This window comes from Mastigoproctus giganteus, chromosome 5 (genome assembly GCF_048544385.1).
Source record: "Mastigoproctus giganteus isolate SK-2022 chromosome 5, ASM4854438v1, whole genome shotgun sequence".
Classification (NCBI taxonomy): Eukaryota; Metazoa; Arthropoda; class Arachnida; order Uropygi; family Thelyphonidae; genus Mastigoproctus; species Mastigoproctus giganteus.
Genome location: NC_143579.1, coordinates 100,270,566 through 100,298,230, shown reverse-complemented (window position 1 = coordinate 100,298,230; position 27,665 = coordinate 100,270,566). Strand labels below are relative to the sequence as shown.

General features: G+C 36.8%; 1 protein-coding gene across 2 annotated transcripts in view; it reads right to left on the bottom strand.

Annotated features, from left to right (window-relative positions):
* The window catches only part of Mtpalpha (monolysocardiolipin acyltransferase Mtpalpha), a 370,336-nt gene that overhangs the window by 211,724 nt on the left and 130,947 nt on the right, over nucleotides 1-27,665 (bottom strand). For both annotated transcript variants that reach the window (XM_090373365.1, XM_090373366.1), the window contains 2 exons: nucleotides 6,288-6,407; nucleotides 6,077-6,179 (listed from right to left, as the gene is read on the bottom strand). In XM_090373365.1, the coding sequence (XP_090229491.1) occupies nucleotides 6,077-6,179; nucleotides 6,288-6,407 (223 nt within the window). The remainder of the gene's footprint in view (nucleotides 1-6,076; nucleotides 6,180-6,287; nucleotides 6,408-27,665) is intronic.

The window sequence follows — 27,665 nt, the reverse complement described above, 5'->3', positions numbered from 1 at the left end:
AGAAAGCTTGCTTTCTTGCATCAAATGAAACCACGTATAAGGAAGGACTACTGCACACACACACACACACACACACACACACACACACACACACAGAGAGAGAGAGAGAGAGAGAGAGAGAGAGAGAGAGAGAGAGAGAGAGAGAGAGAGAGAGAGAGAGAGAGAGAGAGAGAGAGAGAGAGAGCAAACCATTGTTACATTAGTAGAGGCATACGATGCAAGAAAGAAAGCTTATGCAGCATCAGCAAAAAAAAAAAAAAAAACTCTGATTTCACTCTGTTCGTTCCAAATACCTGTCCAGCTCTGCCTTAAATTTATTTAAGCTATCAACTTCCACAACAAAAAAGATGGAAGTCTGTTCCTCCAATCAACTACCCGCTGGTTAAAGGCAAACTTCCACACTTCTATTCTACGATTGTCTTCCCTCAATTTGAATTTATACCCTCTCAGGTGATTATTCTGAGCAAGAGGAAGAATTCCATCAGCAATGAGCATGCTCAAACAATTCAAGGCTTTATACACCTAAATCAGATCACCCCACAGGTGCCTAGTCTCCAAACACTGTAATCTGCAAAACTTAAGCCTTTCTTCGTAAGAGCAACCCTTTGTTCCATTCACTAATCCTGTTGCCCTACTCTGTACTCATTCCAACACCTCTACATCCTTCTTAAAATGAGGCCTGACCATTGCCTTATACAAGGGGATAATTACTTTCTTATCCCTGCAACAAAATTCCTGTATATCATGGACAAGACACCATGAGCTACTCTTGAAGACCGTCTGCACTGCTCAGAGAACTTCATATCTGCCTGCACAATTACCCCAAAGTCCTTTTCATTCTCTACCACTGTCAGTGTAGTACCACAGAGTTGATATGTTACTCTGGGGTTACTGCTTCCCATATGTAGTACTTTACATATGTCAATGTTAGCTTCATTTGCCACTGCTCAGCCCATTTGCCCACTTTTCTAAATGCTGTTGCAGCAGTGTACTGTCATTAACAACCCCGCCTACCTTCGTATCGTCTGCAAATTTGGACATTAAGCCTGATATACCATCATCAATATCATTTATAAATACAGAAAACTACAATGGACCCAACACTGAACCCTGAGGGACTCCACTAATAACATTAGTCCACAATGAGCAGTGTCCATTGATTACCACTCTCTGTCTTCTCCCACTCAACCATTCCTTTATCCACAGCAGCAATTTGCCTCCAGTGCCACACTGCTCCAATTTGTGCAGCAGTCTTCAATGTGCAACAGTATCAAAAGCCTTTCTAAGATCCAAATATATGATATCAAAGTTATTTCCTGCATCCAGTTGCTTTGTGACCAATCAAATTGGTCAGACAACACTTTCCCTTAACAAAACCATGCTGTGTCTGAGCTATAACTCAAGTCTTGTCTAGATGATCCTACAGTGCTTCTTTAATCAGTGCCTCCATTAATTTCCCTGCAACAGAAGTTAAACTGACAGGTCTATAATTACTTGTGTTGCCTCTTTGATCCTCCTTTGTGAATTGGGGTCACATCTCCAGTCCATGGGTACCTCCCCTGAGTCCAAGGAAGCTCTCATAATTATGGCTAAGGGTTTGCTTACTTCCTTTGCTGCCTCCTTCAATATAACTGAATAGATCCCATCCATCCCAGGTGCCTTTCTTATGTCTATCTTCAACAATTTCTCTTCCACTTTCCTCTCAGTTAATACAAAATCATTTATCTCAATGCCAGAATTTAGTTCACCTCTGCCAGTACCCTCCCTGAATAATTCCTCATGTGTGAATGTAGAGGCAAAATACTCATTTAGTTTGTTAGCCACCTGAGCAGGATCATCAACACCAAGTGGACCAATCTGATTCATCTCCTTCCTTCTAGAGTTTACATAAGTAAAGAACTCTTTGCTGTTTTCCTTTGCAACCTTTGTCTGCCTAACCTCAGTTGAGTACTTTGAGAGACACACGGGATTTAGGAAAGCAGATGAGCCACTCTGACTGCGTGCTGATTGACTGCACAGAGAGAGATGGGATAGACATTACATTGTAGTAGTATTATTATTAGTAGTAGTAGTGACATGTGATGCAAGAAAGCAAGTGTATGAGCTTATACAGCATCAGCCAAAAAAAAAAAAAAAAAAAAAACACACCATTCCCTCCAAATGCCTGTCCAGTTCCTCCTTAAATTTATTTATCCTATCAACTTCCACAATGACAGATGGAAGTTTGTCCCAGTAATTAACCACCCACTGGCTAAAGGCAAATTTTCGCATATGTATTCTACATCTGTCTTTTCTTAATTTGAATTTATGTCCCCTTAGGTTCGTAATCTGAACAAGTGGAAGGATCCCATCAGAATTTAGCATGCTCAACCCATTCAAGGCCTTATACACCTCAATTAGATCACTGTGCAGGTGCCTAGTCTCCAGCCACCGCAATTTGCAGAACTTAAGCCTCTCTTGGTAAGAGAATCCGTTCATTCCTCTCACCAATCTTGTTACCCTTCTCTGTACACGCTCAAGCAAATCTACATCCTTCCTAAAACGAGGCCTCCATACCTGTACGCAGTACTCAAGGCGTGGCCTGACCATTGTCTTATACAGAGGGACAATCACCTTCTTTTCCCTGCTAGCAAAATTCCTATATATCATTGACAAAACCCCATGACTTGCCCTGGCCGCCTGTGCGCACTGCTCAGAAAACTTCATATCTGACTGCACAATTACTCCCAGGTCTTTTTCATTTTCTACCACCTTAAGTGTAGTACCACACAGTTGGTACGTTTCTTTGGGGTTACTTCTACCCATATGTAGTACTTTGCATTTGTTAAGGTTAAACTTCAGTTGCCACTTCTTAGCCCATCTGCCCAAATTATCTAGATCCTGTTGCAGTAGCACACTGCCATTACTGTCATTAACAATCCTGCCAACCTTTGTATCATCTGCAAACTTCGACACTAAGCCTGATATACCTTCATCAATATCATTGATAAATATACAAAACAACAGAGGACCCAACACCGAACCCTGTGGGACTTCACTAATAACATTAGTCCACGAAGAACAGCACCCATTAATTAATTGTCTTGCATGTTGTTTAGTATTGTTGTGGACTCTGAGTCGGACTGATGTTTTTGCTTATATGCTTCATTTGCTTCTTTATACGTATATATATGTATATAAGTTAACATATTTTATATAATTAGAAATTATAAAGAATTGAAAAGTGGAATAAAAAGAAAACAAGTTACCTTAACTATCTTTAACATGATCAAAGTGATAGAAAACTTGAAAATGGTGTCCTGGATTTTTGTGTTCAAACGTCCTAGGCACTTTTATTCTGAAATGTGTTTAAAAAATGGGGGTAAAAGTTTCTTCTATTTTAACATTTTGACTACGAATCACGTCAATCAACGTGACTCAAGTTTTAACTATAATAAATGATAAACCACCTCAACACTGACGAAGCAACCATCACTTTGGTTCTTCTAGTTTCGAGAACCATAGATAGACTGCGTATTAAATTGAAGCTGCTAGAGTTGATTGCGCACATGTTTTCTCAGCTCGTTTTTCATTAGTCACAGTGAAAAGAGTGAACTGGTTTTTTTTTTAAAATTTTCCCTTCTTCATAGGCTCTAGGCAGTAGGCCTATGGTGCCTAATGGGAAATCCGGTCCTGGGTATTGGTCAACAGACTGTGTCAGATATTAAAAAACAAAAAGAAGCTATAAAGGCATTTGCTTTAAAATTCGATGTGGGTAGTGATACAAGCAGAGTATCAAATAGACAGACATTAAAAATGCCAAAGGAAGTGTTGCTAGAAGAACCCGTATTTAAGCAGTATTCATAGCAACGATTAAGTGGCATTGGCATCCAATGCCGAAAACGCCTCCTGATATATGTATAAAAAGCAATACATTTATCCCTCTATCGACAGATAAGTCTTTTTATGGTTTTTAAATAAAGGCTCTACAATGATATATATATTTTTTATTTTCATCAGCACTACTTATATCATTAAATTTTCAATTTATTTATGTTCTAAGTTTTTTAGAGCCATTTTGGGTTATCTTTTGCTTCACTAATCCGAATTATTGCTTAATTCAGACCTCTCCTCCTAATTAATCCGGATTAGCGAGGGTTTACTGTATATATATATATATATATATATATATATATATATAATGTAAATTAAAATTTCAACAGACCAGATAACATTGTATTCCTGTGAACATTGTATACAACAAAAACTAACAGTTAAATAAAGAAGCAAAGTCAACAAGGGGGGGGGGGGATACATTAAGAGTTTTGTGAAAAGAATGTGCCTAAAATTTTGAATAATACTTTAAATAAGTCAACATGGCATAATTTACAAATCAATTATGAACAGATTTAGACTGGCATCCCTAGAAAATGCCGAGACCAAATAACAGGAAATATCACAACTTCAATACTGCAAACAATCCACATCCAGGGATCAATAAATGAAACAAGAAAAATTTGAAAACAGATGACCACCACTGTGTCCTATCTCATCAGAAGGCCACAGGGTATGAATAGGCATGGAATCACTGCATTTCAAATGCCACACAAATCAATGCATAGAACAGCAACTGACAGAACACCATCAGCCCGGTAGTCAACTGCATAAAGGCCAGCATGTTGACCCTTATGCAATGAAAATTAAAATCTAAGATAACTTTAGCACCTTCACGGTGCAAAACAATCTGCCAACTGAAAAACATAATATAAATAAGAACATAAAATACAAAATTAACCAGTCTATAGACGGCAATATGAGCAGTGCCAAGCAACTACAACCACCACAACCATGTTAAATAAATTAAAATTAACTAACAAATTGCAAAAAAAAAAAAAAAAAAAAAAGGAAAATAAAATAAAGAAAGAAAAGATGGCCGCTTAGCATAGCCAACGACATGTTGCCTGAAACATAATGGAAATTAAAATGTCAGCAGAATGAATAAGCCAGCAAACAGCAAATACAAAACAAAATAATAGTTAAATAAAGAAACATCAAAGAGAACAATGGAGAGGGTGGAACTAAACTAAGAGAAAGTTTTGTAAAAAGAATATTTATCTAAAATTTTGAATAATATCTTAAATAAAATGAATAGTACAATTCGAGAGAGAGAGAGAATTCTAGGAATGAGAGTATCCATGTTGTAGTCAAAGAATTTTCAGCTCCCAGGAACAATAAGTTTTTTGAAAAATTTTGTTGTTTTATTGACCTAATTGTCATAGTAATCATATTCTACAAATAGCTTTATAGTTCTAGTCACGCTCATTAGTTTATTTTTTAAGTTAGCTGTAGAATTTGGTAGAATTAAATATACGAAGAATCTTTGTATCATTTGAATTTTCATGCCATTGTTATAGTATTATAAAGTGATTGGTAGAAGAAATTCTAGTATTTTAAATGTGGTAATAGGTAGCTCAAAAATCTCAATCACGTCGGTTGGCATTAGTTGGATAATTTTATTATATATTATAATTAATTTATAACTTTAAAGCATAACAGTATAGCCTAATACATATAACGCAAACTTTTTAGCATGGTTATTGTTGTTATTGTTATTTGGTTTTTAGGAGCATTAGCAACTAAGGCCATATTGCTCCGGGATATGCGGTGGTCATTCCCTGACCTTTCCGCATCCTCCGTATTTGGTGGTGATGGGCTCGAACCCCGGTCTAATCAAGAAGCGTGTGCTACGCACTGCTGCCCCTTCCCACCTGGCTATGGAGGCGCCTTTTAGCATGGTAGTATTACTGCTACATAACTGGTGAATTGGAGGATTATTATTGCATTTAACTTTTGATTTAAAATTAAAAGTGTAGTTATTATTTGTGATTCTCTAATTATGTTGGTGAATTTGTTTGTTATGCAGTGTTTGATCTATGGGTACGTAACTGAATTTGGCCATTTCAGATTTCTGCATTTTGTTCATCAATAAATAAATTCTATAAACAAAACAGCTTTCTGTTTCTTTCAATTAAAGTTCTCATGGCAGTACTGTGTGTGTATCAGTAAAAAACAACCAAGTCTGAAATTATTTCAATACCTAGAGGTTCAATGAGTTGATCCACCAATCCCATTCTTTTAGCCCGATTAGCTCGAATATTTTTACCCGTTAACATCATGTCCAAGGCATCAGGAAGCAAAATCTGCATATACAAAATATATATAATCAGTTTGTGAACAGATGCTTTAAGAAAAAAAGAAACTGACACTTGTAAATAACTAGTCAACTATATAAACATTGGTTCACTTACTAAGCGGGGCAGGCGTTGTGTACCTCCAGCACCAGGTAATAAACCAAGAAGAACCTCTGGCAGAGCTAATACAGTTTTATGGTTGTTTACTGCAATTCTGTAATGACAAGATAATGCAACCTAAAAAAAAAAAAAATAATAAAATAAAATAACTATTGGAAATACTATTTTCAATAAAATAAATACAACTATTTATTTTATTGAAACATTACTTCACTGTCAGTTAAGTAATGTTTCAATAGGAAAAGAGGTCATGATTTTCTGGCCAGACGTTAGTGACCAAATTGAGTTTCCATTAATCTAATGAAAATCATGACCTTTCCCCCTATTCTAACATTATGTACTATGAAATTTCCAAATGTTGATGAGACACGTTTTGTTTATTTTCCCACACACCTAAAGCAGGATACACACTGAAGAAAGATTTCAAATAATATGATGAATGATAGGATGCATAAATCTGAAGTGTGGGACATTAGCAAGCACTTAGCCATAATTATGAGAGCATCCGGGGGAGGTCCCCACGGATTGGAGATGTGCAAATGTATTCCCAATTCACAAAGGGGGATCAAAGGGTGACACAAGTAATTACAGACCAGTTAGTTTAACTTCTGTTCCGGGTAAAATAATGGAGTTAGTGGTTAAAGATGAACTGCAGGATCATCTAGACAAGACTGTAGCAATAATTCAGACACAGCATGTTTGTTAAGGGAAAGTCTTGTCTGACAAATTTGATAGGATATTATGTGGTTACAAAGAAACTGGATGCAAAAAATAATTTTGATATCATATACAGTCAGTCCTCGTATAACACGTGTTTACACTACACGAATTTGATCATACACGATTTATAAATAGGGGAACGATATCTTATATAACACGAACCGAATTCGCTTATGCACAATTTGCCTTTGTGTTTACAAGAAATGGCAGTCGGACGCGAAATCACCCCAACTGAACACAACACGATAGGAATGAAGAGAAGATTCTGAAAATGTATTTATGTTTTTATATCAGTGAAGGGGAAACACATTTCACCATAATAACGTAAAAACCAACACAATTCCAGCTATCGGTATAATCGCAAATGCAATTAGATCGAGTTTACTACCAGTTTATAACAGATTCCACTAGCAGAAACGCAACTGGAAATTGTTTTAAAATGTGAGGTGTTAATAGTGTATCTCTGCCTTTACGGTGTTGTTTATCCAGTTGCTACACACGCGCAGCTTTGTTTATGTGTATCAAGCATGCATCCTCGTTTTGTAATTGTGCTTTATTCCATAAAAATGAGTAAAATACTTAATTAAAAGGTGTGAAAAGGAAGCGTCCTGGTGAAGACACTGCAGATTCAGAGAGAAAAAGAAAAGCAATATCGATAAACAAAGGCGGACTGGATCAAAAATTCTTACCCGGGAAAATTTATAGAGGCTTCATACTATGGTTTATGGCCAAAATCACACCGGCCTCCGGCCCACCGGGGTTTCCCTGGTAAGGCTTATGGCCAGTCCGCCTCTGTCGATAGAGAAAAAATATGAAATTGTGAAACGCTTTTGAAATTGAGCGAAATGAAAGACTATGTGATATTGCACGTGCTACAGACCTAAATGAGGCAACGTCGAGAATTAGAAAGAATGCAGAGAAAATAAAAAACAACTTTCATAGCAGGAACAACTCAAAGTGTAATTAATTAAAATCCATTAGATTAAGACACAAACAATTGGAAGAGATGGAACGCCTGTCATATGTTTGGATAGAAAATCAAACAAAAAACAAGTTTGCTTACGATAGCAGAAAAACCATTAGCAATATTTCATTACGCAATAGTCGTAATAAAATGCGTAAGTATTTTATTACGATTATTTATTGTGTTTGGTAATGTTTTGGTTACAAATGTGTGTTCAATCTTGGGTGGTCGGAACACCTAACCCCATTTTTCCCATAGGGCCTGTTGTTTATATTGCACGATTTTGCATTGCACGAGGGTTTCTAGGAACGCAACTATCGTGCTATACGAGGACTGACTGTATTTGGATTTCAGGAATGATATTGATACTGTTGTGCATGGAAGACTATTGTACAAATTGGAGCAGAATAATATCAAGGGTAAGTTGCTACAATGGATAAAAGGATGGTTGAGTTGGGAGAAGACAGAGGGTGGTAATTAATGGACTTTGTGGACTAATGTTATTAGTGGAGTCCCACAGGGTTCGGTGTTGGGTCCTCTGTTGTTTTGTATATTTATCAATGATAGTGATGAAGGTATATCAGGCTTAGTGTTGAAGTTTGCAGATGATACAAAGGTTGGCAGGGTTGTTAATGACAGTAATGGCAGTGTGCAACTGCAACAGGATCTAGAAAATTTGGGCAGATGGGCTAAGAAGTGGCAACTGAAGTTTAACCTTGACAAATGCAAAGTACTGCATATGGGTAGAAGTAACCCCAGAGAAACGTATCAACTGTGTGGTACTACACTTAAGGTAGTAGAAAATGAAAAAGTCCTGGGAGTAATTGTGCAGTCAGATATGAAGTTTTCTGAGCGATGCAGACAGGCTGCCAGGGCTGGTCATGGGGTTTTGTCAATGATATATAGGAATTTTGCTAGCAGGGAAAAGGAGGTGTTGTCCCTCTCTGTAAGGCAATGGTCAGGCCACACCTTGAGTACTGCGTACAGGTTTGGAGGCCTCATTTTAGGAAGGATGTAGATTTGCTTGAGCATGTACAGAGAAGGGCAACAAGATTGGTGAGGGGAATGAACGGATCCTCTTACCAGTAGAGGCTTAAGTTCTGCAAATTGCAGTGGCTGGAGACTAGGCACCTGCGCGGTGATCTAATTGAGGTGTATAAGGCCTTGAATGGGTTGAGCACGCTAAATTCTGATGGGATCCTTCCACTTGTTTAGATTACGAACCTAAGGGGACATAAATTCAAATAAAGAAAAGACAGATGTAGAATGGATATGCGGAAATTTGCCTTTAGCCAGGGGTGGTTAATTGCTGGGACAAACTTTCATCTGTCGTTGTGGAAGTTGATAGGTTAAATAAATTTAAGGAGGAACTGGACAGGCATTTGGAGGGAATGGTGTGATTTTTTTTTTTTTTTTGGCTGATGCTGCATAAGCTCATATACTTGCCTTCTCGAATCACATGCCACTACTACTATTAGTTTTAAACCAATGTATACAAAAATGCTCAGTGAAGTAACGCTACATATTTTCTGTTATATGTATGTTTTCCGTTGTTTCAATTGCATCGACAAAATGGAACTTGTCCTACTGTTGTCAGTCTCATATCACTTACCATTTCTATGCATGGTTGTTTCCGTTAGTTTAAGATGGAAAATTGTATTTCATTCTTATCAATTGTTGTAAATCACTTGTGTTCATATGCTTATGGTGGTGAACAGATCTGACCTGCAAAACAACTTTGATTATGTCAATGAAACTTGCATTATGATATGACCAGATAGCTTGTTCATAATCAAAACTATACTAAAGTAATACTAAAATTTACATTAAACATCGCTGTAATATATATGTTAATTTGCAACATTAGCAAGTTCATAAGTCATAGTCTTTTATGAACAAAGTACTGTTAATAGCATATAGCATTTACAAGATTGCTCTTGATAGAGTCTATAACCATCAGGTATAAGATTGATAGTTATAAACTATCAAGAGCAATTGGGTTTGGTTCTGAAAATACAAGTGTACCTCATATAGTGCTCTTAACTGGGATTATAAAAACATAAGTGGATCTGTACGGAATAAGCGTGGAAGATTTATCCATAGGAAATAATGTAAATTGAGTATACAGCAGGCCCTTGTTATAATCCATCTAACTCCAACACCGTCACAACTCACTATAACGCTCTTTTACCTGTGTACAGATTGAAGTTTTGGCAGGTTGAACAAAAACATTTCATTTGATGTAATCGACAGCTTGAAAATGAATAGCAAAGTTTCCCATGCTGACTTCAGAAATTTTCTCCCACGCTAATTTAATTGCACTATGGTAACTTGTTACAATCAACATTTTAAAAAATGATCAAGTATGTTGTTTGTAATATTTGCATTATTTGCATTTATCCGAAGTCTAGTCATCACTCGGTACAGTGTTAGACATCGTGCGTAACGGACAGTTTACTCGAACATTGTATCATAATTAATGCAATGTGGTTACATTTTCCAAGATTAATAATGGTGGATAAGAATTAAAAAGGAACAATGTCTGGACACGGTACAAAGCCTACTAAGGTAAGAAAAATACTGAATTTGAAAATTAAATTATATGTTTTGAAGCGAATCGATTTAGGACTAGCAGGTTTAACTGTAAGAACAATTATAAAAAATGAACAATCAATTTTAGCAGCAGGAAAGACAGCTGTTCCATTGCAAGCAACTAGGCTGGCTATTATAATTGAAATGGAGAGACTTCTGAATAATTTTATTGAAGATAATATCCAACGCACAATTCTGTTAAGTTAAATATTATTAAAGTAAAGTGATTAGCCTATATGATGGCCTGAAGTAAGCTCACCTTTAAAAAAAAAAAATGTGGAACCATTTAAAACTAGTAAGGGCTGGTAAGACAGATTTAAAATCCAGGGAGAAGCTGCAAGTGCAGATCAAGGTGAAGCTGCAAGTGCCGAAACTGTCAAAAAAGAACTAAAAATTATTGAAGAGTGGTGTTAAACTTCTCAACACTTTTTAACATAGATGAAACAGGACGTTTTTGGAAACGAATGCCTAAAAGAAGTTTCATATCGAAAGAAGGAAAAAAAAAAAAAAAACATGCCAGGCTTCAAAAGTGGCGAATGATCGGTCGACTCTATTGCTGGGTGGTAACGTTGTGGGGATTTTAAAGTAAAACTCCTTTTAGTTTATTAGGAATACAGCCACAAAGTACAATCCAAAATCGATCAAGGTTACAAAAACTCGACAACCCAGGGCCATCAGATTAATAAATTCAGGATTTTAAGTTTAATTTTGATATGTAATGCAGGTACTTACCATATAATTATATACGTATGTAATGGAGAATATTTTATATGTACAAATTTTTAATATTAAATATTTTGACCAACGTTTGTGCATCTTTTCACTACCATTTATTATTGATTAGGAAATATCCTATGGCATTTGTTATTTTATTATTTTTTTTTTTTAGGAGCATTAGCAACTAAGGTCATTTTGCTTTGGGGATATGCGGTGGTCATTCCCTGACCTTTCCGTATCCTCTGTATTTGGTGGTGACGGGCTCGAACCCTGGTCTAATCAAGAAGCGTGTGCTACGCACTGCTGCTCCTTCCCACTTGGCTACAGAGGCACCTCCTATGGCATAAACTGCAACTCACAAATTCATATGTTACATTATGGGAATACGGTGCTGATTCACTTAGCACTGTTTTTCGGGAACAAATTATCAGCGTTAAGCGTGGGGGGGGGGGGTCCCACGTACCGTGAAAATACCCATTATTGCATGTATGCCAAGTTTTTGCTAGCTGATGGAGAGATTTCTTTGTGCAAGGTGCTAGGAGTGCAGCAAATGAATTCAAACCTCAATGTACTATTGGGTGTGACTGAGTCTCTGAGGAAGCAAGTGTGATACCCTGAAGCAAAATTCAATTTGGGGGTTGACTTAGAGACTCAAGTGTCTATGTGATGTTGAGTGATGTACTCCTGAGAACAGCCAAGAAATGGATCAATCTGTACGAAATGCCTTGGTTTCACAGGAGGTAATCTTAACTGGGCATTCAATTGTAAGGGGGACAGGGAGTATATTCTGGAAGAAAGACAGATGGCTTAGAACCAGAGTATGTCTACTGGCAGAAAAAATTGACAATGTAACAAACAATTTATCAGTTCATAATGGTTCTAGTGGGTGTATGGTAATACATATGGGGACTAATGAATTAAAGCTTCAATGTGATGACAAACTGCTTATGAAATATAAGGCCATGTAGAAAAATGTCACAAAATAGGAAAATATTCCCATGTCTGCAATTTTTCTCAGACAGGATAGAAAGCATTTTGTGATGAAAGCCTTATGGGTTAATTCTAGGCTTGGACTGTGCAAGGCTTGTGGGGGAAATTTTTCTTAGAATGGCCACCTTTTTTTGGTAGGCAGAGTTTATTTTGTAAAGATGGTATTCACTTAAACAGAGAAGATGCATTGCTAATGCCATTGAGGAAGCTTAAGGATTTGGTGGGGGAGGGCTGCTAGTTTGAGGAATTAGGGTGAATGTCATGGGACAAAATTATACTTGCATTCTTTGGGAAAGAGCACTTGTGCATAACCACCGATTACCCTAAACACCAAAAGGGAGGTTGTAATAGAAGTAAAATCCACCAGTAATCTAAGACTACTTGGAAAAACTCTTTTTAGTACATATAAGGGGTGTCAGTGACAAAAGCAATACAGTTCAAAATTTAATTTGTATATACAATAATGCAAGGAGTATTTTACACAAATGAGATGAATTTGAGCTTTTGATCAAGTGAACTCATGCTGATGCAGCCAAGATTACTGAGATAAGATGCCACTCAAAGATATAAGATGAAGAATTTCATTTCAGCAAGTACTGTGTTCAGGAGATACAGGGAGAAATGGAGAGATGGGGGGGAAAGAATGATGCTTCTCATCAAAAATTGCCTGCAGGAGACAAGAATATTCCCTGAGTAAAGTGAAGGCAACAGTTAGGGTACGTTAGAGGCCAAATGGCACTGAAAAGTATGCCAAAAATCTTTTCAGTTGAATAGGTTAGTAATGAACTAATGGAACAAAATGGAGGAAGGAGGGTAATATGCTGCTTATCAAAAGCTGCTTGAAAGCAAAAAAGGTGGATTCCAGAACCTGTTCACATCCAGGCAGATGTTGAACATGTGTAGTGTGTGATGACTAGTGGTAAAGGAAAGATAACAGGGAAGGTGTTGTTACAGGCCAAATGATTTTGAAGAGAACAATAAAAATCCTAGCATTGCCAGCACATGCACTTTCCATTGGTCCCTTTCCTTTCACCATTGTAATAAGTAAATAGGAATGAACAGAAGATTCTGAAAATTTATTTATGTTTTTTATATGAATGAAGATTTCAGTGAAGGGGGAACTCATTTCACCATAATACCGTAACGTAAAAACCCACCGAATTCCAGTTATCAGTATTATCGCAAATGCAATAAGATCGAGTTTACTACCCATTTATAATAGACTGCGCTAACAGAAAAGCCCAATAAACCGGACAATGCAAATTGTTTTATGGTAGTGACCCCCAGAAATGTGTTTTAGAAAAATATTACAAAGGCATTCAAAATTGAGTCTTATAACAAAAGAATCAATTTTGAAAAAAGAATGAAAGTGTCGTGCAATTTTCATTATAAAAATGATCTCTTAGAGAGATAAATAACTTTTGTCGTATGACCGCAACAATACACAGATGTCAATAATTTCTTATTTCGTTTTGCATATGCAGCTGTTCAGGCATATGCAAAACGAAATAAGATTCCACTGTTAAGTGCCCTAACATTTAGATATGTTGTTAGGTGCAGAGATATTTAGATACGTTGCAATGAAAATTTCAACTTCCAAGGTCTTGGAAAGAATTACCAAAAAAAAAAAAAAAGTGTTATTGGGTTCACATTATGATATTTTCATGATACCTCCCTTTATTCCTACGGGATGCAAAATTTGTTTCCAGATTTTTGCACTGGCCGGCAAAAACTTATGTAAAGTCAAATTTCCGTAAGTCAAGTATTTACATAAGATTTATGTTTTTTTTTTTTTTTTTTTTTTTTTTTTAGGAGCATTAGCAACTAAGGCCATATTGCTCCGGGATATGCGGTGGTCATTCCCTGACCTTTCCGCATCCTCCGTATTTGGTGGTGACGGGCTCGAACCCCGGTCTAATCAAGAAGCGTGTGCTACGCACTGCTGCTCCTTCCCACCTGGCTACGGAGGCGCCTATAAGATTTATGTAAAAACAGGGAGTGTCTGTATATGTATAAATTATTTATAAGAATTATACCAAGAATGTAACAGTATATTATTATTATAATTATACTATTATTAATTAATTAATATCCTACATAAAACAAAAAAACTTATATTTCAAACGATTGTACAAAGTCTTCTATTGTATGGAGAGGAAACCTGGACATTGAATAGGCGAACGGAAAACAAAGTGTTCTTCACAGAAATGGATTTTTGGAGACGCTCAGCAGGAACTTCTAGAAGAGACAGAAAATGGAATGAAGACATAAGGGAAAAAATGGAAGTGAAAAAGACTATTATTGACACCATCAGAGAAAAGCGTCTAACATGGTATGGACATGTAAAATGGATGCAAGAAAACAGATATCCAAAGGCTATCCTGGAATGGATACTTCCTGGAAGAAGGAGAAGAGGAAGACCTAGGAGGACATGGATGGATGGAGTATGCGAGTGCATGACAGCCCGAGGCTTAACTGACCAAGACACCTTGAACCACACTTTATGGCGGGAAAAAATTTCTAACAAGAAATAACTTGTAGGATGAGGAAACACATTGTAAATGGAAACACTCCTCTTGAAGAATAAGAATTATTTAATGGTTATTGAACCAAGGACAGTTCCAAAATTAAGCAGAAGGACCCCAATGACCATAATGGATACATTAGTTTGTAGGTAGAGAGTGGAATAGGTAAAGGGCCAATGGAACGGAAATTGTAATTAAGGAGAACAAGGAAGGTTAATAAGAAATATTAACCTTTCTTATTAACCTTTGAAATCATAGGATTTGCAGAATTAATGCTGCAAATCCTATGATTTCAACGCTGTCTTTGAGGGCCAGCCACTGCAATCAAAGGAAAAAGCAGCAAGAAGTAAGGCCTCTGTTTCTGACATGAAATATATGTAGCATGTGGTAGATTGAAAAGCCAGTACAGACAGAATGCAAAGTGAATACTTAAAATGAAAGAGGATAACTTACTGAAGTCAAGTTGGTATATAACTAAGGGGGGGGGGGAGAGGGAGAGAGAGAGAGAGAGAGAGAGAGAGAGAGAGAGAGAGAGAGAGAGGAAGGTTTGTACTGCAGTGGAGAGTTATTAAAAAAATTTCAATAAGTCTGATATAAAGTATTTATGGTATATGCTAGCAACTCCGTACATAAGAAATTGGAAAAAAAAATAAGCTCAGATAATAATCAAAATTAAAGTACACTAGCTACTCCATGTGTCAGAAATTTGAAACTGTAAGTTAGAGAAAATAGTCAAAATTAAATTTAATTAAAATTATCTTAAATAAATTAAATTAAAATAAAATTATGAATGTTATTTTGGGGTAGGTATTAAACACAAGAAGTTGCACATTACAGGACAGAAAAGAATAATAAACTAACAAAGTAGCGGTAAATAGCTGCCAAACTTTGTTCAGGCAAGAAAAGTATGTTACAGCAGGAAAGGAGCATCTTGATATTTTGCTCTGTAAACTAATGGCTCATGAGAAATAAAAACATAGAATGGCAGAAATGCGTAAAGAATATGGAAGAAGATGGAAATAGATCGTGCTTGGGAAGTTCGGGGCTGCTATTCCCATTCCTATAGTAGGACCCTGAACATAGTTCTGGAGTATACTTCCAGTGTTTAAGTCAGTTATGTTGGTATATCAAATAATAAGAAGGAAAAATAAAAAAAGTAATAAAAATATATAAAAATACTCCTTGGTCAGCCAATCGGTGGGTATAAGATTTTTAAGCTGTAGGACACCAAAGAGCTAGAAGTATAGACTATACAATACGTACAAGCCTGGCAGGTATAGAATATCAGTTAGCCATGATATTATTGATATCAATTGTGTAGTTAATCAACTTTTTAGGTTTGATAATAAGTAGTGTTTTTTTAATATGGTAATACAGTTAGGCTGTAGAAAACTGGTTGGCTAGAAGCTTATTGTAGAGATTTCTTATACAGTAATACCCCGAAGTTACGTGATAGGTGGGTCCGACGAAAATCGCGTAAGTCGAATTCGCGTAAGTCGGGGTACAACTTTGCATATAAATACGTATAAATTTTGCTTAATTGGGACCAGGGACTAACAAAAACACTAGTTTAGAAGAAAAATATTAATAAAATTGCAGTTCTTTATACAGTTTAATACAAAATATGTATTAAAAAAAACAAATGACTTACGTTAAAAAGTTATTTCGATGTCGATGGCTTCATAAAATCTAACAAATTCGTCTGACGCGCCTTCTTTTTTTCACGCAGAATTTCTTCGTAGCAAGCTAATAATTTTTTTATTCCTTGCTTTGTAGCTATAACGCGTTCTTCGTTGGAGTCTATGTTTTCTAAAATTTTTAAGCCCTTTACAATTGAGCCCTTTACAATTTTCAACCTGTCGAGTTTGTAATTGTCATGTGCTTTTCGCCGTTGCTTCATTTAGGTCTGTAGCACGTGCAATATCACATGGTCTTTCATTTCGCTCAAAGCGTTTTACAATTTCATATTTTTTCTCTATCGACAGAGGCGGACTGGCCATAAGCCTTACCGGGGCCAGTGTAACCCCGGTGGGCCAGTGTGACTTTGGCCATAAACCATAGTATGAGGCCACTATAAATTTTCCCGGGTAAGAATTTTTGACCCAGTCCGCCTCTGTTTATCGATAATTGCTTTTCTTTTTCTCTCTGAATCTGCAGTGTCTTCACCAGGACGCTTCCTTTTCACACCTTTTAATTAAGTATTTTATTCATTTTTAGGGAATAAAGCGCAATTACAAAAACGAGGAGGCACGCTTGATACACATAAACAAAGCTGCCCGCACGTAGCAACTGAATAAACAACACCATAAAGGCAGAGATACACTATTAACACCACACATTTCTAGGGGTTACTCCCATAAAACAATAAAAATCCAGTTGCGTTTCTGCTAGTGAAATCTGTTATAAACTGGTAGTAAACTCGATCTAATTGCATTTGCGATTATACCGATAGCTGGAATTGTGTTGGTTTTTACGTTATTATGGTGAAATGTGTTTTTCCCTTCACTGATATAAAAAACATAAAAGCAGCAAAGTTGAATTTTGTTCAACTTTCGCTCTCATTCTACGCCGTTGCACCGTATATCGATAACATATGAAAAACGACCTTGAAGATAGTGGGCGGCAGCGTTGCCAAACGAAAAAATCAAGAACCGCGTAACTCCGAGTTCGCGTAAGTCGGGGTAGCGTAAGTCGGGGTATTACTGTATAGTTAACTACCAATTTTTTGCTATCACATTTTATGGCTATTCTTATACATTGAGACAGAATAATATTAGCATGTACCATTTTGGAAATATTAGAATGCCAATGTGTGAAGTTGAATAGGCAGTTCCCGCTTTATGAGTTACCAGGTTTATGAGTTTTTTTCCCCAAAGTATCAAGTACCAACAAAATCGAAAATATGAACATTAATTGCAAAAAATTAATGTTAAACATTCATAAATACCACATTCCAAACCATACAATACAGTGTATGGCTGCGCACACATGTGAACCCAATAACATTGTTTTTTGGTAATTCATTTCAAGATCTCAGAAGTTGAAATTTTCACTGTATAACTAAGCTATTTATCTCTCTAAAATGTAATTTTTGAGGTCACAAGCATGACCTTAAGGCCATATAAAAGGTCATGAGAAGGTTTGTAAATTGTATTAGTTACCCATTCAAATCATTAAAATGCACTACACTTTCATCGTTATCATATGTTCCGTTATAAGAATCAATTTAAACGCCTTTGTGATATTTTTCTAAAGCACATTTCTGGAGGTTATGACCATAAAACAATAAAAACAATTTGCACTTTCAGTTTATTCGGCTTTTCTTTAATGCAAGCAATTATAAACGGGTAGTAAACTCGATCTTCTTGCATTTGTGAAAATACCAATAGCTGGAATTGTGGTTTTTTACGTTATTATAGTGAAATGTGTTTCACTTTTCCTGAAATCTTCAATCATATAAAAAACATAAATTTTCAGAATTTTCTCTTTGTTCCTTTTTATTAAGATTCGTAAACTTTTACTCCACACGAATCGTGAAATTTATATTTAAAAGAGAAGATTATCTTGGAAACAAACGCCTCTTGAAACATTTCTGAAGACGACGACTCTTTGTGCAACAAATCAACATGTGCACTTAGTCGACGATGATGAATAAACATTCTTTAACGTTTGTAAGTCGTAAATAATTTCTTTATTATTATAATTTGCTTGATTTTACAGACTACATTTTCATTTCTTTGGATAAATCAATCATTGTTTAAACATAAACTAATTAGCTAACTAATTTCATTGTTGAGAACATAACCCCTATTTTAACATTATGTCTATGGGAAATAAATTCCCACTTTACGAGGGCGTGCTAGGAACGAATTAACTCGTAAAGTCGGGAACTACCTGTACATTGAAGTTTAAAGCTTCACGTTTATTGTATATGTTGACTGTGGCCTGAGCATTATTAAGATCTATATCTAAATGAAGGTAGTTGGCTGCAGGGTTATTATTATTGATTTTTTTCAGGGCGAGTTCTGCAGAGTATATATTGGCAAGATCTTGTAGGAAGTTTGGGCAATTTCCTAGAAATAAATCGTCTATGTATCTACATAGACGATTTCTGGAGGCAGTGAAGTTTCAGACAAGTATAGGTATATATTGACAATGATACAACTACCAGGGCAAAAAATATAATTATTGGAAATGCACAAATTGATTAAATTATTCCAATATGTTGATTTGCAGTCTATTATATGTTTGTATTTTTTATACAGATTGTTAAGACAGACTTCAAACTAGTTTGATTAATACCGGTGAATAGGCTATGGAAATCAAAGGTTTGTATGTGAGATATATTGCTATTATGCAAGGCTGGCAGGTAGGATGTTAATGATGGGTTTAAGTAAATGTTCTAATGTCTTGCCAGGTTTATGTGCATACCTGCTCTTGCATGAAGTAATAAACATGAACCCTATTGGGTTCTTAAGAAATTTGGACATGAAGTATATGTATGGAAAATTATAATTATTAATATTAAGTTTTAATTTTTTTGTTGATAGCCATTAACTTTATTTTATGATATTGCAGTTATTATTCATGGGCTTGTATTTTCACTAGAACTGAGTTCAGAATTTAATGTATGAAAGTAAAAAGATTTACATATGAAAGAATAATTGTTGGCAGGTTTGCCAACCAAGGTAATGATAAATTGTTTATGCAGCTCTGATAATTGTTTTTTAAGGTGGGAGATATTGAAGTTGATAGTGGTTGGTGGAGATCCATGTGATATTATAGCTTTATAATATTGATTATTATTTAATATTGATTAATTTTGATGGATATTGTCAATGATATACTGGAATAAATTCCTGTATAACATTGACAATACCCCATGAACTGCTCTGACAGCCTGTCTGCAAAATTATTTCCAGATCTTTTTCATTTTCTACCACCATAAGTGTAGTACCACACAGTTGGTACATTTCTCTGGGGTTACTTCTACCAATATGCAGAACTTTGCATTTGTGAATGTTACATTTCAGTTGCCACTTCTCAGCCCATCTGCCCAAATCCTCTAAATCCCATTGCAGTAGCACACTGCCATTACTGTCATTAACAACCCTGCCAACCTTTGTATCATCTGTAAACTTGGACATTAAGCCTGATATACCTTCATCAATATCATTGATAAATATACAAAAAACAGTGGGCCCAACACCAAACCCTGGGGAATTCCCCATAATAACATTAGTCCACGAAGAGCAGTGTCCATTGATTACCACTCTCTGTCTTCTCCCACTGAATCATGCTTTTATCCACTGTAGCAATTTACTCTTAATACCATACTCCTCCAATCTGTACAGTAGTCTTCCATGCACAACAGTGTCAAAAGCTTTCCTGAAATCCAAGTATATGATATCAAAATTATTTTTTGCATTCAGTTCCTTTGTAACGATATCATAGTATCCAATCAAATTTGCCAGACAAGACAAATTTGACTGCAATAATTCAGTAATTTGTAATGACTTCATAGTATCCAATCAAATTTGTCACAGAAGACTTTCCCTTAATCAGTAACTCCATTATTTTCCCCGAAACAGAAATTAAACTAACTGGTCTGTAATTACTCGTATCACCCTTAGATCCCCCTTTGTGAATTGGGAATACATTTGCACATCTCCAGTCCATGAGGACTTTCCCTGAGTCCAAGGATGCTCTCATAATTATGGCTCAAGGTTTGTTTGCTTATTTACTTCCTTCCTTTGCCGCCTCTTTAAATATAACTGGATAGATCCCATCCACTCAAGGTGTCTTTCGTATTTGTAACTTCAACAATTTCTCCTCCACTTGACTCTCAGTTATTACAAAATCAATAAGCGCCCTGTTAGTTTGATTAATTTCTGGTATTGTCCTCAAATAATAACTCCTTGTTTGTGTGAATCCAATCAAAATCCAATACAAAATACTCATTCAGATTATCAGCTATTTGAGCACAATTATCAACAGTCGACCCATCGATATCAAATGGACCAATCTGATTCATCCCCATATAACTAAAGAAAGTCCTTGCTGTTTTCCATAGCATCCTTTTCCGAAGATTTCTTGTAATATGCCTTCGCTTGCCTAACTTGCTTTGTGACCTGATTACAGACTAGCTTATCATAGGATTCTTATCTATCATGGGATTCTGTGTCACTTGTTAATTTATATGCATCCTATGCATTTTTCTTCTCTGCCACAAGTCTCATTAGTTCATCTGACATCTATTTAGGCCTAAACCTTGACCAATATTTCTTAATTGGTATGAAAAGTCTAGTCTTTCATGATTATTTCCTTGCATGCTTCCCATTTAGAATTTGCCACGTAACATCATCAATTGGTCCCACTGTATACAATTTAAAAACTGTCTGAGATCCCTGTAATCACCTTTACCAAACCCTTAGCCTTGATGGTAGTTACATCTTTAAGTAAATCCACATCAGTACACTGTGATTGCTGCCACCCAGTGGTTCCTTTATCTGCAAATTCTTAATGCACAAATAATCACTGCTGATAACCAGATCAAGAGAATTACTCTCTCTAGTTACTACTCTAACATGTTGCTGTAGAAAACAATCATCCTGATAATCAGGAGTAATGGAGTTAGGGTAAAATTTGAAAGTGTCTGCAGTTCCACCCAGACACAATAGGAGGGAGTATATGATGAGAGCCTTGTCAATAAAGTCAGCCCTGGAGAGAGTGTGCAAGACTCATAAGGTAAAATATTTCTCAGCGTGGTCCGTGTTTGTTAAAAGAGATTGCTTCTACAGGGATGGGGAACACTGAAATAGAAAGGGTGCAAGAATATTTACTGATGCTATCGAGGTAGTGTTTAGGTAAGTGGGAAAACTGCTAGCTTGGGGTGATTCACAGACTAATCGATTAACAGTAGCTGCAGGCAGGGGGAAAAGTGATTCTTACACTGCTTCTATTGGAATTAGCAGCAGTCTGGAAAGAGAGTGCTAGGAATTTCCAGAACTGCTGGGAGTCATCACGAAACAAGTAAGTACACGGGCTGTGTTAGGATAACTAAGAGTAAGAATAGGTGCACGTGTACTTGCATGTATACCAATGCTGGGAGTTTAGTAAATAAATTTGATGAATTTGAGGTGCTGGTCAAGATATCGAAGGCGGATATTGTTGAGATATCAGAGACGAGGTGTCACAAAGATATAATAAATGCAAAATTGGTATTTGGGGAGTACAATGTGGACAGATGGCATAGACAGGATAGGAAGGGAAGAGGGGTAATGCTATTAGGTAAGAAATGCATAAAATCTAAGGAAGTGCATCCAGTTGACATGGATGGACAGTGCAGTGTTGGGCCAGTTTAGTGTGACATAAGCATTGGGAGAATCAAGTGGAGAGTATTATAGGCCTAACAAGTCTCATAAGTGCAATGAACAACTGTACAGAAAAATAGAGTGGGCAAGTAAATCAGACTTTCTTATAATGGGGGATTTTAACTTCCCAGATATTGACTGGAACTTGTGGGTTGGTCATGTTCACACTAGCAATGCTTTTGTGGATTTAACAGATGACTACTACAGCTCATGTTATAGCAGCAACAAAAGAGAGTAATCTCTTTTGTTGTCTTGAGTATTCTAGAATAGTCTTGAGCTAATTATCAGCAGTGATAATTTATGCATTAAGAATCTGCAGATAAAAGAACCAGTAAGTGGCTTTTATCACAGTGTTTTGATGTAGGATTTCCTTCGTGATGTAATTACCATCAAGATGTTGTTGTTGTTTGGTTTTTAGGAGCATTAGCAACTAAGGCCATATTGCTCCGGGAATATGCGGTGGTCATTCCCTGACCTTTCCGCATCCTCCGTATTCGGTGGTGACGGGCTCGAACCCCGGTCTAATCAAGAAGCGTGTGCTACGCACTGCTGCTCCTTCCCACCTGGCTATGGAGGCGCCTCATACCATCAAGAGTAAAGGGAAGGAAGACTACAGTTGTCTCAGACAGTTTTTAAATTCAATACATTGGGAGCAACTGATGATGTTACCATCATCAAATTTTCAATGGGAAGCATTCAAGAAAGAAATCATGGAAGCTACTAGGCATTTTGACAAAACTAAGAAATACTGTTTCAGATTTAGGCATTTTCAGATTTTGGCACACAATGTGCCAAATGAACAAAATAGATTTGTGGCAGAGAAGAAAAATGCATGGGAGGCAAATAAATCATCAAGAGATACAGATGCTTATGGCAGATATCAGCTAGTATGTAATCAAGTCAAAAAAGATGTTAGGCAAGCAAAGGCATATTGTGAGTTGGCAAAGGATGCAAAGAAAAACAGCAAATACTTGTTTACTCATGTAAACTCTAGAAGGAAGAGAAGGAATCAGATTGGTTCACTTGATATCGATCGTTCGATTGTTGATGATCCTGCTCAGGTAGGTGACAAACTGAATGAGTATTTTTCATCTTCATACACAAATGAGGAAATCTATAGGGAAGTGGAGGCCAGAAGTTCATCAAACTCTAGCAGGGAGCGAAATGAGTTTGTAATAATTGAAAGCAAAGTGGAGGAGTAATTGCTGAAGTTGAACATAAGAAAGGCACCTGGGGTGGATGGTTCTATCCAGTTATATTAAAGGAGACAGCAAAGGAAGTAAGCAAAACCTTAGCCACAATTATGAAAGCTTCCTTGTACTCAGTGGTGGTCTCCTTGAAATGGAGATGTGTGCCCAATTCACAAAGGGTGACACGAGTAATTACAGACCTCTTAGTTTAACTTCTGTTCCAGAGAAAATAATTGAGTCACTGGTTAAAGAGGCACTGCTTCACAAGTCTGCTGTTATAGTTCATACAGCATGGTAATAACTATAACTAGACAAGACTGCAGCTTTAGTTCAGACACAGCATGGGTTTGTTAAGGGGAAGTCTTGTCTGACAAACTTCATTGGATACTATGTGGTCAGAAAGGAACTGGATGCAAAAAGTAATTTTGATATTCTATACAAGAACTCCCCGACTTATGTAAGAGTTGCGTTCCACGGAACGCTACGCAAGTCCAAATTTTCCCCATGCTTGTGCAGCACTCGCAACTGTGCTCACTGAATTGATTGAATAAAAAAAGAAATGTTCGACGAACATGTAAATAGAATTATTTATTGTATTTATTAAATTTTTTATCTCATGCAAAGGAAAAATTACAAAAAAGCATGCAATTTAAAAATATGTCAAATTTATAAAAAAAGAGAGGAGACAGGCATACCATTTGTAAGCTTTACCTCTCGAGCATTTTTGCCAGAATCGACATCTTCAGCTGGTAAGTATGCTGTTACGGAGGTTAAGGGCTGTGGAGGTTTAGAAGGGGTCGGCTGCTGAACCTTATGAAAGAACATATTAATGGATGACTGGACGGTGGCTTTTTTCTTTTCATTGTAGATTTTTTTGTAGCAAGCAAGCATATCATTCATCCCTCTGTTAACTTTTAAGAATCGTTCGCTGTCAGGATGCATCTCCTTAAACTTCGCCATTGCTGATGCAATTTCACGAAATTCCATTGCCATCTCTGTCTGGTGTTTAAGCATCTCAGCTCTTCACACGGTTCATCCCAAGCTTCACCAAATTCAAAACAAGACCCTGATCCATAGGTTAGATGAGTGAAGTCGTGTTTGGCGGTAGAAACATGACTTTCATGTTCGAATTGAAATCATCTAGATGTGTAGGATGCCCAGGACCATTATCTAATAGAAGCAAAATCTTGAAAGGAACATCGTTGTCTTTACAATATTTTTCAACCTCGGGAATGAAGCAGCATTTAAACCAATCCTCAAAGAGAGATATTGTTATCCATGCTCTCTGGTTCGATCAGAAATGCATGAGGATTTCCAGAATGGTACACAAGCAAGAGCATGGCCCTACCTTTTGATGCCTTGAAACCTGGCATTGTATTTTTCTCTTTGGCAATTTTTGTTAGATCCAGCATTTTATTCCAATACAGAGCAGTCTCGTCAATGTTAAAAATGTGCTGCGTTGAATACCCGCATTCATCAGTAATTTTTTCCAACACATCACAAAATTTCTCTGCAGCTGCAGAATCAGCTCTGGCGACTTCACCACATACTTTAACGTAATAGAAAAAAGCACGATGCTTGAACGTATTAAACCACCTGTTTCTTGCCACGAACTTGGTTTGGGGTTCGCCATACTTATCCTTAATATCTTTATAAATACTTGTTGGTTTTGCTTGAATGGTCATTAAACTCGGGGGCACTCGCTTCTGAATCTGATTTTCCATCCATATTATTAACAGCTGTTCCATCTTCGACATAGCACCTGAACACTGTTGATCTTAAGTGCGTTGATCCTTTGACATGTTCTTTTATACCCGCACTGTCCTTTAAAATAGTATTCACTGTTGAAGCAGCGAGACCCTATTCCCTTGCAATAGATGACAAACTTTCTCCTGCTTCGTACATAATTTTCATGTCATTTCATATCATTTTCATCTTCATTTCTAAATCAATTTTGTTTAGTTTCCTGGCACTGCCAGCACTTGCACTTTCCGTTGGCCCCTTTCCCTTCATCATTGTAATAAGTGAACAGGAATGAAGAGAAGTTTCTGAAAATTTGTTTTTTATATTATTGAAGATTTCAGTGAAGAGGAACACATTTCATCATAATACTGTAAAGTAAAATCCCACAGAATTCCAGTTATCGGGATTATCACAAATGTAATAAGATTGAGTTTGCCACCCGTTTATAATTAGATGTACACTAACAGAAAAGCCCAATAAACCGGAAAGTGCAAATTGTTTTTTGGTCGTGACTTCCAGAAATGTCCTTTATAAAAATATCATGAAGGCAATCAAAATTGATTCTTATAACAGGAACATTTCATAACGACGAAAGGGTAGTGCAATTTCCATTATAAATATGACCCCTTAGTAATATAGCGAAATTTTCAATCCAAGGACTTGGAACGAATTACAAAAAAAAAAAGTGTTATTGGGTTCACATTACTATATATTCAACGATACCCCCATTTATTCCTACGGAATGGAAAATACGTTTCCACGATTTTTTTTTAAATTTGGAAGTCAAATTTCCGTAAGTATAGTAATACGTAAATTGGGGAGTTCCTGTACTTCGATTTCAGAAAAGCCTTTGATAATGTTGCACATGGAAGACTACTTTTTTTTTTTTTTTATGTAACCAAACACAAGAAGTATTAGAACCTATAGTACATAGTACCGTGCTTGGGTTGGAGATTGAGAAGACAAAATAAAATATTTGTTGACATTGGACTTGAACTTCTGTAGACTAATTTTCAGGAAATACATATGAAGGAAGGTTGTTCCAGGAAACGGCAGTTGAATGAATAAACGAGGAAGATGAAAAGTTGGTTCTGTGAGTTTGAAGTTGGACAGTAAATGGATGTTGGCTGGTGGCAGCACATGTTTGGACTGTTTTGAAAGAGGGAGCGGGAATTATAGAAGCCAATTCAGAAGAATAGTGCCCATGGAAGTAACTGTAGAAGCGGCATGCAGCAGAAACAGTACGTCTATGACACAGCGTGTGGAGAGACTGTTAGAGATGAATCATTAATTAACCTAACTGCCCTCTTCTGAATGGAATCAAGAAGTCTGAGAGAGGTTTTGGGGGCACTACCCCAGGAACAATATTCCATGGCAGGACAGAATTGTGATTTATACAGAGTGAGCAGCTGTTTGGAAGAAAAGTAACGCCGAGAGCGAAAGAGAAAACAAAGTTTTTTAGATGCAGATGAAGCAATATTTGTAACGTGCTTGTGCCAAGAGAGAGATTAGAAGTCAAGGTAATCCCCAAAAGAGATATATCATTTTGCCTAGAAATCGGAGTGTCACTAAAGATAAGCATAGGAGCAGAAGAATCCTTTTTGCGAGATATAAGACAAGACTGAGTTTTAGAAGGGTTGAAATCAACTAAGTTGTCTTTGCCCCACTGGAGAATTACCTGAAGATCGGCATTTAAGGAATTCGTAGCAGATTTTCGAGAAGCTGAAGCTGATTGAGCAGGACAAGGTTTCTTAAAATGGAAAGTGGAAAGCAATGGGCTATGATCGGCAAAACTATGGATGGGATTTCCAGTCAATGGAAGGTCATTAATATGCAAGAGGAAAAGAGTGGGGGAAAGAACTGAACCTTGGGGTACACCAGCATTAGTGGAGAAGTTAGAAGACAAAGAGCCATCTACCATCACCCTCAGTGAGCGATCAGAGAGAAAACTGGATAACCAATTACTAAAAACAGTTGGCAAACCATAAGATGGAAGCTTGTTTAGAAGACCTTTACGCCAAACACGATCGAAAGTCTTTGAGATGTCAAGAGCAACTACTTGTGTTTCACTGAACCTTTCCATTGAATTAGTCCATAAATGGGTAACATAAGCCAGAATATCACCAGTGGATCAACACTGACGGAATCCATACTGGCGATTGTTGATCAGACGGAAGCCTTTGAGATGTCAAGAGCAACTACTTGTGTTTCACTGAACCTTTCCACTGAATTAGTCCATAAATGGGTAACATAAGCCAGAATATCACCAGTGGATCAACACTGATAGAATCCATACTGGCGATCGGTGATGGGGGGGGGGCATTCCTCCGTGTGGTGTAGGTGCCACACCTCAACCCCTGGTTACATTGGTTCACACCTGGGTGCTCACCCACAATGTGCTAGCGCATGGGCATTATACTAACAGAATTACTAACAGTCCCACCATTATGAAGGTGCAAGCAGAGGATTTGGCTGTCACAGACCATCCGGACTTCGCCAAAATTGGATCCACTTCACTTGAGTGTCACCCGAATATCAGTTCCATCAGTGTTTTAAATTCC